This window comes from Struthio camelus, chromosome 8 (genome assembly GCF_040807025.1).
Source record: "Struthio camelus isolate bStrCam1 chromosome 8, bStrCam1.hap1, whole genome shotgun sequence".
NCBI lineage: Eukaryota > Metazoa > Chordata > Aves > Struthioniformes > Struthionidae > Struthio > Struthio camelus.
The window spans coordinates 36,241,223-36,255,325 of record NC_090949.1 but is presented as its reverse complement, the minus strand read 5'-3'; the positions used below and the strand labels follow the sequence as shown (position 1 = coordinate 36,255,325).

Below are 14,103 nucleotides of genomic sequence, written 5' to 3'. Positions count from 1 at the left end.
TTTATTTGTAAGGTTTTGTTTTAAATGACCAGTAGTATCTTTACTAGCATTAGATTTATCCCTGCTGGGACCAGGCTAGCTGTCAGCATTTGAATTTGTGATTTGACACACCTCTAGATTGCTATTTTTTCCTTAATTATTCCTTAACAGCCACGGCTTTGGCTCTTCTTATTACTTCAAGCATAAGCAAGATTGTCCGGACCCCAGGAATCAGGAAAAATTTGTATGTCCTAGAACACAAGTGATGAAGCAGCAATAAGGTACAGCTCTACAAAAGCTTTTACAGGTAAAAGCAAGGGTTTTTTTTGATAACTGTTCAAAGAGAGGTGCTATGTAACACTTCAGAATACATGGACAGAATACTGTTTAAATTCTGCTTTACATGTCAGTAACTTCTAGAGACTCTCTTGCCCTGTGATAACAGCTTTTGGTGGAATTCAGCCTTCTATATTACGTTCACAGCCTTGAACAAATAAACTCACAGCCAGATCCTCGGATCTCATTTACCAGTGACCTTAATGAGAACATGTTTAAGGATTCTATAGGACTAGGAAATTAAAGCATCTTCCTTGATGTTTAATACAAACTATTAATAAAACTTACATATATAGTTCAACACTTTTCACGCTGAAAGGTGTTTTATCTTTACACTTCAAAATTCTGCTTCTTGGTGGTGTATGTTCTTGTTTGGTCTAGCAGTAATATTAAGACAATGTATTGTCTTCTAAAGGCAAATGTGAAAAAAAAATATCCAGTTTATTCACTGCCCAACAGCCCATATTATTTTGGATTCAAAATCAGAAATTCTAGCAAGTTTGGTCCACAAATAGACCCATAAACAGTTACAGGAGATCAGAAACAGCCCTTTGAGAACACAGATCTCTGCTTATTAGATTTCTACAGCTGTCTGGTCAGCAAGAAAACTCCACAGCCCACTTCTACACAAAAACATAGAACATGACAAATCCAATGCAACCAGCTAGCTTTCAAACTAGCATATAAGAAAAAAAATGAATGATTGGCTTTGGTGAGTCTACAGAGTGGCTGACCATTTCCAGAAATGTTCATTTCCCAAGTAATGACCAACAAGCTTAAAAAAAAAAAAAAAAAAAACTTTGAAACACACGTAAATACTGCAATGTATAAAGATGAGATCTTTCAAGACTGTTGATAAGAGCATCAAGTGTTTCATATATATTTTTTGTAGCACTCAGCCAAAAAAATTAAGTGAAACAATTTCAATCTAAAGTTATCCACAGAACTATACTTTATATACAGTTTATTTCACTAGAGATTTTAATTTTATACATAGTATAAAGGGGTATCCTGATATCACACATATAGTTACTTTACCGTACTGTTTAAGAACCAATTTTTTTTTTTTTTACATAATACAGTATTAAGTACCATATTAAAACAAGTGATTTTTAAAAAACCTACATATAAATGGATGTTTATCATATGCACAGTGAATGTTTTATATCATTGTAATCACAAAATGTGAATCTAAAAATACAACACTGTGATTTAAAACTAATTTATAATTATGATGCCCTGTGTTGTAGACAGACAGACTTGATTAACCTTTGTTTCAGTTTCCAAGCAATGTTAAATTCCAGACAAACAGCAGCAGCTTATGATTTCAGAAAGATACCTTCCACAGTAACTCGAGTTTTACAGAACACTGGCTTATCCCTACTTCTGATCTTGATAGTGTCCTAAAGAAACAGAAAAATGGCACAGATTTCATTTGGAATTCTTGGATAACTAACGCTAAATAAATTCTCTGTTACTTCCACAAAGGAAACCTGAAGAGCTTTTAAGGATGATCAAAGAGGTGAAGATGGGGAGAGATATGGGCAGAATTATCAGAATTTTCGTAGCAAAGTACAGGACTTCTTTTCTGAAAACAGGAAGAAAATACTGCAATAAAAATCAAGTTGTAAAATCTACAGAAAACAATTGTGGAAAAGGCGGCATTCATAATGTAAACACGTTAGAGATGATTTCTTCATTTTCCCTTTTTGTAGAGCGGGGCAGTGGATGAATATAGCTAATCAGAAACAGACATCTTCCTCAGAAGAACCACTTCACCATCACAGAACATATGTGGTAGTCGTTGAGCACTGCTAACATGTTTTCTCCCCTCCCTCCCCCCCCAAGTTTCAAGTTCAATAAATAGTAGAAAAATAATCCTTTACTTAAAAATCTTGAGATGCATTGTCCCAGCTTCCATACAGCAATTGTCGGAGCAGTGAACTTTCTACAGACAAAACAAACGGCAGAAAAACCAACAGCTTCCCCCCCGCTTCTGTCTGGCACCTTTTTAGTCTTCAGCTGCACAGATTTCTGCTCTTCCAGTTAAGGAAACCAAATCATTTCTGGCTCTTTTGAGCACGCTCTCTCTCTCTCTCTCTCTCTCCCTTCTCTTGGCTCAGCGTAACAGGGCTTCCAGAGTTTCAGCTGCTGTATAAACTTGTATCCCTGTTTTTGGAGGTCTAACATGCCTCCTGCTCCGTTTTATTAAATGTTATGGCAGGTCCATTCGTCATGCACATTTCCCTTCCATTCCAGAGCCAACCTTACATTTATGAAAATGTAAAGCTTTTATGCCTAACAGTTTACTCAGGAAGTTAGTTAAACCATTCCTGGTAAAAAGCACAAAACAAAGCTGCCCATTGCTGCACGGATCATTGTTCGCTCGTTATGTTTCTTTTGCCGTCGTGCATTAGCACTCTGCATCCACAGTGTGTACCGTGACTGCAGCCTGTAAATGGTGGCTGTGGTGAAGAGTTGGGTGGTGCAACCGATAGTGGTGAAACTTGTGACTCAACAGCGCGGCTGTCTGAGGGGGGGTATCCAGGTCTAAGTCTTCGTCGTGGTTTCCGACATCCACACCAGCTGATAACGGGTCATTATTGCAGGGAGGATTTTCACTGTCTTCCTGAGGACTCATAGTGCTGTAGCCTAGAAAATAAAAACCACCAGATTGAGAATTAAGAGCAAGACGAAAAGGTCAATATTCCACAGTGCTCGCTGCCCCAACCGGCAGGCAATCAGAGGTAGTCTGTTCTTTACAGAGAACAAACAAGTAGCTGCTTTAATTAAGAGAAAAGGAAAAAAAAATCCCCCGGATTTTTGAAACAGATGCCCTTTTCCTGCCACTGTCTTGGGGAGCCTACGGGTCTGTAGTATACCAAACAGCAAAACCAATTCTGCACGCAACAGTTTGCTATGGAAGAATTGTTAGCACTGATTTTAAAAAGAGAAGGCGGCAGAAATTTTTTGGGGGTGGTATCTTTTAAGAAATTACTTGGATTTTACAAATGGACAAGAAATTAGGGGGGCGGGGGGGTCCACTACCTCTATTCATATCAAACTACAACTTTGCTAGTAAGGATCACCAGCTACTCTGTAAGTAGCAAAAATTCTTCAAACCATCTTTTCATATTATATATTAGCATAATATCATGTTTTTAAATGGAAAAGAACGCAATTTGGGTCTATTTTCAAAAAACAAGCATATGCTTTTAATACTGGGGAACTTTCCATAAAACTAAATGTATCGAATCCATGTGGAAATGTTTTACACAGGCCCATTAAGCCAAATACGGGCTTCTCCAGCTACACATGTACCCATAGCATCATTAATTTGAGGCTCTCATTCCTCTAAGGTATCTATTCCTGGGGTCCAAGAAGTTAAAAAAAAAAATTAGGCATCTATACAAATAACGAGATATTACATTCACTGGGATGTTTTAACGAAAGAATGTCAATAGAAAGTTAGCTAACTGTTGCAAGACAAGACCATGCTTCCATTAGCAGTTACTATGAGATTCACATTTACCACTGGTCAGGTCCAGTTTGCACTGTTTTAAACAAAACCACGCCTCAATACTTCCAAATGCAAAAATGCAAACAAAATTCTAGAGGGAGAAAAAGACTTTGCATTAACTAAGCCAACATGCCTTCTCAGAAGACTTTGGCCAAAAGTTGAAAAAACACTAGTGCTTCTGAGCATCTCAGTTTGTTGGGTTTTCAGCTTGAGACACCTCAAACAGGCGTGTTATAAGTATCAGGCTAAATACCCAAAGGTGGTTCTCACTTTCCAAGGCCTTGGCCCTTGTTTCTAGTTGGCAGGAAGGAACCAGGAAAAAAAACTGGATAGCCCTTTGAAGGAGAGAAAATCATACAAACTGAAAATAGAAGCGTACATTTAGGAAGAGAGTGGACAGTTACCCTCGTAACCCTGACATGCTGACAAGAAAGATGGTGAGGATTTGTTAGGACTACAAGAAACAGAGCAAAAGTAGCATTATCTTAGCCCATCTGCCTCATTACAGGTCATCTGTCCCCAAATCTAGGATAATTCCTCCTGGATCAAGATTGTGCCTCGTTCGGACATCTGCCCATTCAGGTTTAAAGGCTTTGATCTTGAGGTTTTCTGTCCCTGAGCAATTGCACTAGTGCAACCTTAATAATAATAGTCTTAATAATAGAGCAGGTCTGTTGTAAGATACAGAGCCACCCAGACACGCAGCTGGAGCTGACGCCCGTGGCCGCCTGCCTTGTCCAGCCTCCTCTTAACTTACAGCAAGCCCTCCTCATGAGTCAACAGCATGACACCCTAACTGCTCTCAAGGTTTAAGGCTACCTAGTCTCAGGGCAAGAGAGAAATCAAAATTCCCTGAATCCTGAAAAGGGTTAAAATGGGGGAGGGAGGGAAGGGGAGGGAGGGAGAGAGAAAAACATGCATAGTTTAATACTCTTCATTGCTATTCACCTACACTGATTGTGTTGACCGTTTGTTTACTTTATTTGCTTAAAAGGTGACATAATATGTCCTCTGTGGTGGTACTGACTGGACGTGCAACAGAAAAGCCAAGGAAGCCTCTGACTCATTGACCTCTAATCCATGCTTACTTTAGCTCAGCGAATGCAGGCGTCCAGCACATATTGCTAGAATGGTTATTTTTTATAAAAAATTGGGCACGTCACATCTAAGAAAAGAGCAGCAGACATGCTGACTTGACTGTGAAGAATTTGCTTTCTCTGGTTAAGTATGAGAAGTCCATTATCTCGACTGAACATTTAAATCAATTATTTCGCTTGGCTGTGGAAAAAGAGTCCAGTAAACGTAGTAATGTTTCTGTCGGTCTGAATCCCAGCCCCCCAACCAAGCTAACAAAACCCAACAATCAGATACGGAGAGCCAGGCCCCAAGCTGGTGTTACAGTACCGCTCTTACAAAACCAGCTCCCTCCCTGGATAGTATCATCTGCTGAAAGGTGTCAAAACTGTTTAACTGTGAAGCAATAAGGAGCAAAGGTTTTGCTTTGTTTTTTTGGCAACCTTATCTGCGGCGTGCCAGACATCTGAAGGAAACTGAACAACCGCAATCATTAACCAGGGCTCAGGGCAGCAATTCGAGGTCTTACCGTGGTCGCTCTCGGTTCCTGAGCGCCCCCAGTACCGGCGTCTGCGTTCGGGGCTATGGGCATGCCGCTCTATGACCGCTGCTATAAACCGCGTGTTGCTAACTGGGAGAGACACGGAAACAGAGCTGGTTTTAAAGAAAGCGCTTTCACTGAGTTGAATCAGTGGGACAATTCAGTCACAGGGGAATAGGGCTGTGAGCTCATTCTTCTCAAACGCTGCTTCTTTTAAGCAGCAAGACTGTCGAACCACAGAAGGAGGGGCAGGAGCAGAGAGACGGTATTTAAACGTGGAATAGATCAAGATAAACAAACTCATTTACCTCATCTGCTTAGATCAACAGAAGTTAGAGAATTACTGTACTAACGCTAAAGAAACTAAGGAGGCACTGGACGCCCACGAAGGCTGAAACTCAAAAGCACTTGTGGAAGCAGTGGATGCAGGCCACAAAAACTCAGACGTGCTTGTTTTTCAGTCTTTACATGTTGGCACAGTTTCAGATCCGGGGCTTGATTTAATCCCATTTAGTTAGAGACGAGAGATAGGGGTCTGATCTGACTTTGGAGCTCTCCCAGATTTTAGGTACGCTGGCTCCTCCTACAGTACAGCAGCATCATATACAAAGTGCCATTTTTGCTGAATGGTAGAGAAGAACTACCATCTCACATTAATCAGTCATGACACACTCGTTCAACTGACATGCCAGACTCTGCTCTCCTTTGCAAGGCTGAACAAGGGAGAAGCTTTCCATCCCCTGTTACGGGCACAAATGCAATTTTCAGCACTGCCTCAGAGCAATTTCTGAGACCGCTCATGGAGAGGGGGGAGAGGGTGGCATAAGAGATACATTTCCTCCACACGTAATTGAGAGTCCTTTAAGCAAAAAAGGTAATGTTTCAGCGTGAGACTGAAGGTGCACCCTAAATTACAATTTAAGTTAAAACACTGCCCAGTCGTTTTCTACTGCTAATGAGCACAAGATTTCCTCACATTTTTGTTCTAGCATATAAGAAAACAAACAGCTCATTTACTCTCAAACTAGCACTTTTTACAGAAAAGTGATTTGTTACTTACTGATTCCTCTGTCTTCATGGCTGTCGTCATCTCTCTCGTCCCTATCATTTTCCAGGTTCGACATACGCACTGACATTTCTACACACCATTACAAACAGAAAAATGCAACTGTTAAGAGAAAAATTTTGGATCAACTTACTAACGGCTGACACCCTGGTAATACAGTGGAAGCACTTTGCATTACTGCGTGAAGAGACATGGTTGGAGCTTGGTTCGCTCTGTGTCCGAGACAGATGAGACTAGGAATACTACAAAAATGATACACGCCATATCCTTGAAAGGAACAGGCTTTACAGCAGAGAAAAGCTTTAAAGCCAGTGAACTGATTCAAAATAAAGGCAGGATAATCAAATATAAAGGTAATTAGGACTGATCACTCTTCTCACCTGCAAACCTTTCTCCTAAACACAGTCTTGTGTCTCAGGCTTGAACGGCTTTGTTACAAAAACAGCCTCTCATCATATCCTTATAACGGCACCTTGCCTCCAGAAAGGCTTCTGTACCCTGCTCTAGTAGCCATAAAGGAAAGGATTTTGCTCTCTTTTCCTTTTTTGATTTATATGTATAGATATCCCACGAACATGAGCATCACAGGGAACAGAAGTGGGAACATAAGTAAAAAAGACACAGCCAAAACAGCCCAAGCAGAAGGGGTGTGAAAACATTAACACCACCACCAATGCTGTGCAGCAAGAAACAGATATGACCACTGTGCTATCTATCACAAGGCCCAGAAAACTGTAAAGCTGGGCTGATCACTTTAGCTCTAGAAAAAGCTTCAGCTTCCAAATGGGAAATGTTTTCAAGTTTTTTGTGCACGTTTTGTTAAGTGGCAGCAGGTCTGACAGTACCCAGAAGAGGGCGGTAATACACAGGCATGCAGGATGAGACCTTGCTTTTATGAAGGCTGGAAATGGAAAATAAAATAGGGTAAGGCATTGAGGGGAGAGAAACAAACCCAAGGGAAGATTTCTGACACCAGATGGAAATACGTGTGAAGTATCCGCCCTTTTTCTTCTTTACATTCTCAAGTGCTATTTCTCTCTCAAGAGTTATCAGCTCACCCTGTGCAGCCAAAGGTGACATGTGCTGGTGACTCCTCCGATGTATCTGGTGGCGATATGCATATACTGCCAGGACGAGCACCATAATGCAGCCCATAATGCCTCCAGCCACTGGTCCAACTGGTGCACTTTTTATCATGTTCAGAGTGATTACCTCATCTCCTAAATCAAAAGGGACAAAACAAAGGAAAAAAAACAAACGCTCTGCAGAAAAGCTTAAATCAACATCTCTAAAGACCAGAGAAGGCTTTCTAGGTGCATAAATGTGTACACACAGGAAAGCACGCTTCAAACAGAAATTCAGAGCGAGCAGTACATCTTAAGGATAGGAATACGCAAGATACGCTGGGCTACACGTGAAAACTTTCAAAAAATATAATACCCGCAACAGGCCTGATGCCATTCCTTTACTACTTGATGTACTATTTTAGGCTAATTCACGGCTAGCATAAAAGTTAAACATGCCACTTGAAGCACACCCTGACATTGTTTAGAAAGCCAGAGTTACCTATTGCTCCCAAGTCATCCACATACGGGCTCTTTGCTCCCACGATGCCACCAAAGCATTCTTTCTGAGGGGCGCAATAGGACTTATCCAGGTGGGTCTTTCCATCACTGTCGACCATGCACCACTCACAGTCCAACACCCCAAAGCAATCCCTGAATATTAAAAACAAAACCAGAAAACATTTACTTTCAAGTCCAGCTGCATCTTGAGCAAGCATCTTCCAAGCCTGTTTGTTTCGTTTTGCTTTTTCCCCCTCATTGCTCAGACTGAGCAAAGGGAGAACTTCCTACTTGTAACTGCGACAAGACTTTCTCAGGAGGGTGAGGTCTGAGTAAGGCCCCAGCCCTTTTCTGCAATCCTCGGGAAGGAGACGGAGGCAAGGATTTGGGAATTCTAGTCAGAGCACAGCATATTCTCACAATCTCCAGTTCCCAGAGACCACTCATAGCTGGCAAAAAATAGAGAAGCCATCAAGCTGCTCTGTGGAGTGCCAGCAGGAGAACAGAGAAGCAGGAAACTAGAAACCGCCAGGAAACTATCAAACCTCTAGCGCGCTCCAAGCTCACCACCATGGAAGTATTCTCTGGTTTGTGTGAACTTTCTGGTCCACATATTCCCCAGGAGGTAGACAAACACTTCCCTTTTGCTAAAAGGACAGTCTTTTTCAACAGCAAATCTGTTCTTCCACTTGCACAACCGTTGGCTCTCATATAGTCACAGAGTGTGACGGGAAAGCCATTTGTTTGCTATTACTGGTGTTATATGACTCAAGTGGGAATACTGAGGTCTTATATTTCTGCACTGCAGCATCACTGGTGGGTGTTATAATAGCTCAGTCTGGCAGCAGATTTTTTCCCTTTTTTTCTTTTTTAAACTGCATAAAGAGCAGCTATCTTAATTTAAAGAAACAACATTCCTAATTATTTCAAGAAGACAGTCTATTTTCAGGGATGGAAAACTCCACTTTACCCGCTCTCTGTTCTCTGATTGCACTGAGTATTAATACACTGTGGCAGAGCATCCTGTAGGCTAGGATCAATTGCTGTGAAAGTCATTGGCTCCTGATGAACTTCACAACTAGGATTCCTATATTGGGGCACAAAATAAAACCCTGGGTTACAAGAAGTAAGTAGTCAAAGCACAAGCACTCCCCCCAGAAATTACCTATTACAAATCAGCTGCTTAATTATGTTTAAAAAAGTACTGTAAAACGTATCCTCCTGTATCAGCTATACGTTAGCATGAACAACCCATTTTGTCAGTTCTGTCACACATCAGTTAGCCGTTAAACAGAGCTTTTGTTCTCACCTGCTTTCTGCATTAGTAAGGTTGCCAGTACATTCGTTTACCTCTAGAGGGCACTCACAAGGGCACTCACATTCATTTTGCTCCATTCTTGAGCAGCAAGGGGAAAAAAAAAAGGCAAAAAAAGCATAAGCATCACACATTATATTCATATCACTAACTCCACAGGACAGTTGCATATTGGTGGTTCACCAAGGAGAAAGGCGTTCAGTACCACCACTTCTCCTCAGGGGAAGGGACTGCTCCTATCCAGCCCTGAGAGCCAGGACAATACTTTAACGGAGACTCTCGGATCCAGCCTCGTGGCTACGACACAGTAGCCACCTTGCTAAATCTAAAAAGCAGACAACCACCCCCAGACAAGTCTTACTACAGACTCCCACCTAGACACAGGGCTCCTTTCCAGTGCAACAAACATACAATGATGCTGATACAGTCAAAACCTCATGCAATCAGAGGGCCCCTTCCATGGAAACCCATGTTAAACCACATAAAACAGTAGGTATTAATATGCCAGAGCAAAGGGCCTGATCCACAGATTATTCCCTCTCTGAGGGATGACGTTGGTCATGGTCTTTAATACGATCCTTAGAAAGCATATGAAAACATCAAGAAGAAACTACCCTGAGTCTTATCCTAACACATTAACAGTATGGCCAAGGATTAAAAGGCATTATAAACCATCAGGCCCCTTAGGAACAGCATCGGTAAAGCAATTACTTTTTTCTCACTTCAGTTCTGTACTATGCATTTTTATTAAGCTTACAAAATAAATGGGTTTTTATGTACTTTGAACCAAGAGAGCAGCAGCCCATGCCAGTAGCAGCCCGTGCGTTTCCCATCTCCTGCTCACCTGTGGCAATTGAGGCAGAGCCTGTCCACCATGCTGCAGGCGCAGAAGGCAAGGGAGTCGCAGGTTTCATTGACAATTCCCACAAAGGCGTTGGTGCCCGGGATTCGCGTCAGCCGGTATTTGGAACAGTGACTGCCATGCACAAGGTTGGTCAGGTCCCCCTAAGGAAAAACAAGTCGCATCAACAAGGTAGCAAGAAAGCCCTTTTCCGGGGAGCTGCGGTCCTTCCCCCTCCCAAGGGGACCTGCAGAGCTGAGGGAACACAAACCCATCACAGGGCCTTCTTTTCAGATACGAGCCTTGTAAAATTGTTCCAACTGTTGAGTTTTCCCTATCTTCCAAATTACTATTGGGTGAAAAGGCTTCGTTAAAGACAGAAAAAACATGCTTAGCTTGTAAACATTATGACATGAGGCAGCAGGGTCTAGTCTAACACGCTGCTGCGAGTGGGTTACGTGTCATTCGAAAGCGTTGCTCACCCCACCCTGCCGTGCCGTGCCAGCCAGCTGTACCCTTCCCAAGGAGGCTCCCTTCTGACTGGGAGGCACCACCAAAACTTGCTGAAAACTTCCTGGCGTACGTACTATAAAAACACGCCACAGTATTCCACAGCTGCGATCTATTTGGTAGGCAAACTCATTCCTGATTCTGATTTGCATGACACAATCTTAAGTTTTTGCTCTGTCCTATACAATTTCCTTTATAGTCGTATACTTTCCTATTTTGCATTTCAAGCGTGGGGAAAATGTTCAAATCTATCTGACATAAATCAGTGCATCCTGACATAACTTTCAAATAACTCTGACACTCAATTTCCTACCTTCTCCTCCCAGTAATAATTGAAAAGGATTATTTAAAGAACGGCTGCTTCCACAGAGCCTGGATCTTTCGCATGATTTTACAGTGCTCTTTTAACAGTGAATCTATGGCACTGCAATCAGCATCCGTGACACAGTAAGAGATGACGGCCTTTTTTGGTTCAGATCTCCAAGCAAGGCTGGGAACAAGAGGAAGCTCGTACATGACCACCACGCAGCCAAATCTTCTGAAGGCTACAGTTCGACAAATTATACTCTGAATGCTCATGTATGTTTTCTCAGTAAACGCATCTGCTTGACCACCTAGTTAAAAATTACTAAAGGCCTTTACTGTCCGTATCTCAGGAGGATACGACACAAGTCAGAGCTGGAAACGAGGTGGCAGGTGGCTGGACGCAATGCAAAAAATTCCAACTATTAGTGGAAACTTCTCACCTAATGCTAGAGAACATCTCTCGTTTTTGTGTTCCTGGACTAGACTTTGCAGATATCAACCGCAGTTGGCCAGTTCTCACATCTGCACCCTCCTTGTACGCCAGCTGACTCCTCATACAAGCACAATGTGCGCAGTCCAGATTACTGATCTCATGTTTGCAGAGGGCAAACAGAGGCCAACCTACACAAAAGGTTGGCCTTCGTGTCATTTCTGCTGATCCTGGCAAGGGTTTGTGTTCCCACCAAAAGAAACCCAACCTAACCAAAGCACATTCAAAAGCAAAATAGAAAACACACACACTTACCACTAAGCTGGTGTTAAATTTATAAAACCGCTGAACTGTTCTGTCACTGAAGCTGTTGCAGAGGTTTTTCTTGACAAAGTTGGGGTGGTTCAGAATGTCATTTGCTACCAAAGGCTCCTAAAGTGAGAAGCGCAGCATTTTATGCCTTTTAAAACATGCACAAACAACAACTTGTCTATATTCCTTACTACTTCAGAAATTAAAAAAGGTAGGACTAAACCATAGAAAAAGGAGCCAAACCTTGTGCGTAATGTGCTGCTGCTCTACTGGCGCATGTCCTTTGGGATCGATGAGGGTTGGGTGTGCCACGAGATACCCTCTGTCTTCCATAATAAAGCACCTGCCCCACAACAAAAAGTGTGCAGTCTCTGATTAGTCTTCCTTGGGTTTTAGAGAAATTTGATCAAATAAAATATGATCCTTACACCTGGAGTAAGAATTTTTAAAGGCTTCAATTTAATTAAAAAAAAACAAACATGAGTATTAAGCACGTTCACTGGAAAATGTATTTAAAGAATATATCAGTATTTCCCTGAAGCTTTTAAACCTGTTACTGTTACAGCAAGCCTGGACAGACGATCAAAAACGTGAAAACGGAACTGGCTTAAACAAAAAGAAAGGCCAATCGGTATATTGTCAAGCCTGATCTGAGAAGAGCCAGAAATAAAATATAAAAGCGTAATGAACTTCAAAAGGCTTAACAGTTTATTAATCTATCCTATTACTAATTAAATAGAGATTTCACACTCTCATTTAATGACCTCCTGCTTTAGAAGCAGCCTTGAATTCAATTTTAACTGAGGGATGACAAATCACCTCTATCTAATTCTCAGCTTTCCCAACCTTTCCTCTCCCCTTTCCAGCTCTTCTTTAGTTTCCTGTGTGATCTCAGGGATATTATATCATATCTGTGCCCCAGGAGCCTCACCTAGGAAACAGTGTGCTGTTAATCTGTAATGTTCGGTTCCATAACGTATTTTAAGATGCCTCTGCTTTGGGTTCATGTGCTGATAATCAGCACTCCAGAATAATTGCAAGTAAAAAAGCTTTATGGAGATACATAATTAAAAAAGGAAAAAAAAAAAGAAGCCTGCCAAACCAGTAGAATAGATCTCAGTACCTGAATGCAGTCTAGCAAAGGCTATAAGCATTAGCTCTGGCTCCTATGTATGGTCTAACAGAGCATTTAACAACGTGCCTGACATTCCTGATTCAAAAAACTCCAGGCCAAAAACCCGGACACACCTTTTACACGAGATCAAACAAAAACCTGAAAACTCAAACAAGAAAAGAAATGGCAGAATGGCAGAAAACCACTTCCCTTCCTAAATTTAAGGTTTAAAAAACAAACAAGCAACAACACCACCAAAACCATGTTAGCAAGTTACTGCATATCTACTAAAACGACAAGTCTTTTTTTCACCCTCATGTGACCTCATCTGGTCAGAGAGGAAAAACAAAACAAACACAAAAATAAAAATAAAAAAAAGGCTGAAGATCTGTATTACTTCAAAGAAAAGGCTTACCTAATTTTGTTTCCTCCATCTTGGTTACAAACCGGTAGCAGGTCCATGAGAACTTTGTAGAAGTATCTCAGGGTAAAATCGATGCCCATCACTGCCACAGAATGTCCTGAAGACATCTGCGCACTGCAAAGGGGAAAAAAAACGCAAAAAAAATTACTCAATTCCCTACTTAATAAAAGGGACTAGGCTCCCCGGCACGTAAATGATCAGCTCAAATCCATACCTACATGCTAAAGGATCTAGTTTATCTAGTTTTCACTGTTCTGGATGGAACAACGCTTGGTTTCTTAAACTGAAGAGTTTCCAGTGAGACGATGTAGATTCAACCAGCACTTATTTTCCATTTAATACTTATCGATATAAATTAGGATTAAGAATTCCCCATGCACATACATAAACCCGGGCTCCAGCTCCCCTGGGCCCCGGTACCAGCTACAGGGCGGCGGCAGCTTCCCGCAGAGGGACAAAGCTGCAGCGACCTGAATCCCCGCAGCCTTTACGGGACTCGGTGGCTTCAGGTTTTCAGCACTTTGCGTAGCTGCTCTTGCTCACCCCCGACAGCTGAGAAGCGAATACTAAGCTGCTACAGAGATTTTGCTGAATCTCAGTTTGCTAATGGGTTATTTTGTTGTTCGGAGAGACAAACACATGCGTTTTTACTTCTAATCCAAGGCCCGTGCCTGTACTACCATTATAGTTCAGATCTTCCAAGCGTAATCTGCTCTCACACAGCGAGAAGTTACTTCCCACTGGTCATAACTAACGCTTAGTCTTTTCCC

At 41.8% G+C, this 14,103-nt stretch overlaps 1 protein-coding gene across 1 annotated transcript in view; it reads right to left on the bottom strand.

Moving 5' to 3' along the window:
• Positions 1 to 1,262: 1,262 nt before the first annotated feature.
• Positions 1,263 to 14,103, bottom strand: part of CACHD1 (cache domain containing 1) — a 120,562-nt gene continuing 107,721 nt past the window's right edge. Inside the window, exons 17-27 of the mRNA XM_068953434.1 lie at positions 13,325 to 13,447; positions 12,039 to 12,138; positions 11,799 to 11,915; positions 10,241 to 10,401; positions 9,391 to 9,477; positions 9,052 to 9,168; positions 8,083 to 8,234; positions 7,575 to 7,736; positions 6,511 to 6,588; positions 5,439 to 5,540; positions 1,263 to 2,967 (exon numbers count right to left, since the gene is read on the bottom strand). Of these exons, the coding sequence (XP_068809535.1) occupies positions 2,729 to 2,967; positions 5,439 to 5,540; positions 6,511 to 6,588; positions 7,575 to 7,736; positions 8,083 to 8,234; positions 9,052 to 9,168; positions 9,391 to 9,477; positions 10,241 to 10,401; positions 11,799 to 11,915; positions 12,039 to 12,138; positions 13,325 to 13,447 (1,438 nt within the window). The 3' untranslated portion in view covers positions 1,263 to 2,728. The remainder of the gene's footprint in view (positions 2,968 to 5,438; positions 5,541 to 6,510; positions 6,589 to 7,574; positions 7,737 to 8,082; positions 8,235 to 9,051; positions 9,169 to 9,390; positions 9,478 to 10,240; positions 10,402 to 11,798; positions 11,916 to 12,038; positions 12,139 to 13,324; positions 13,448 to 14,103) is intronic.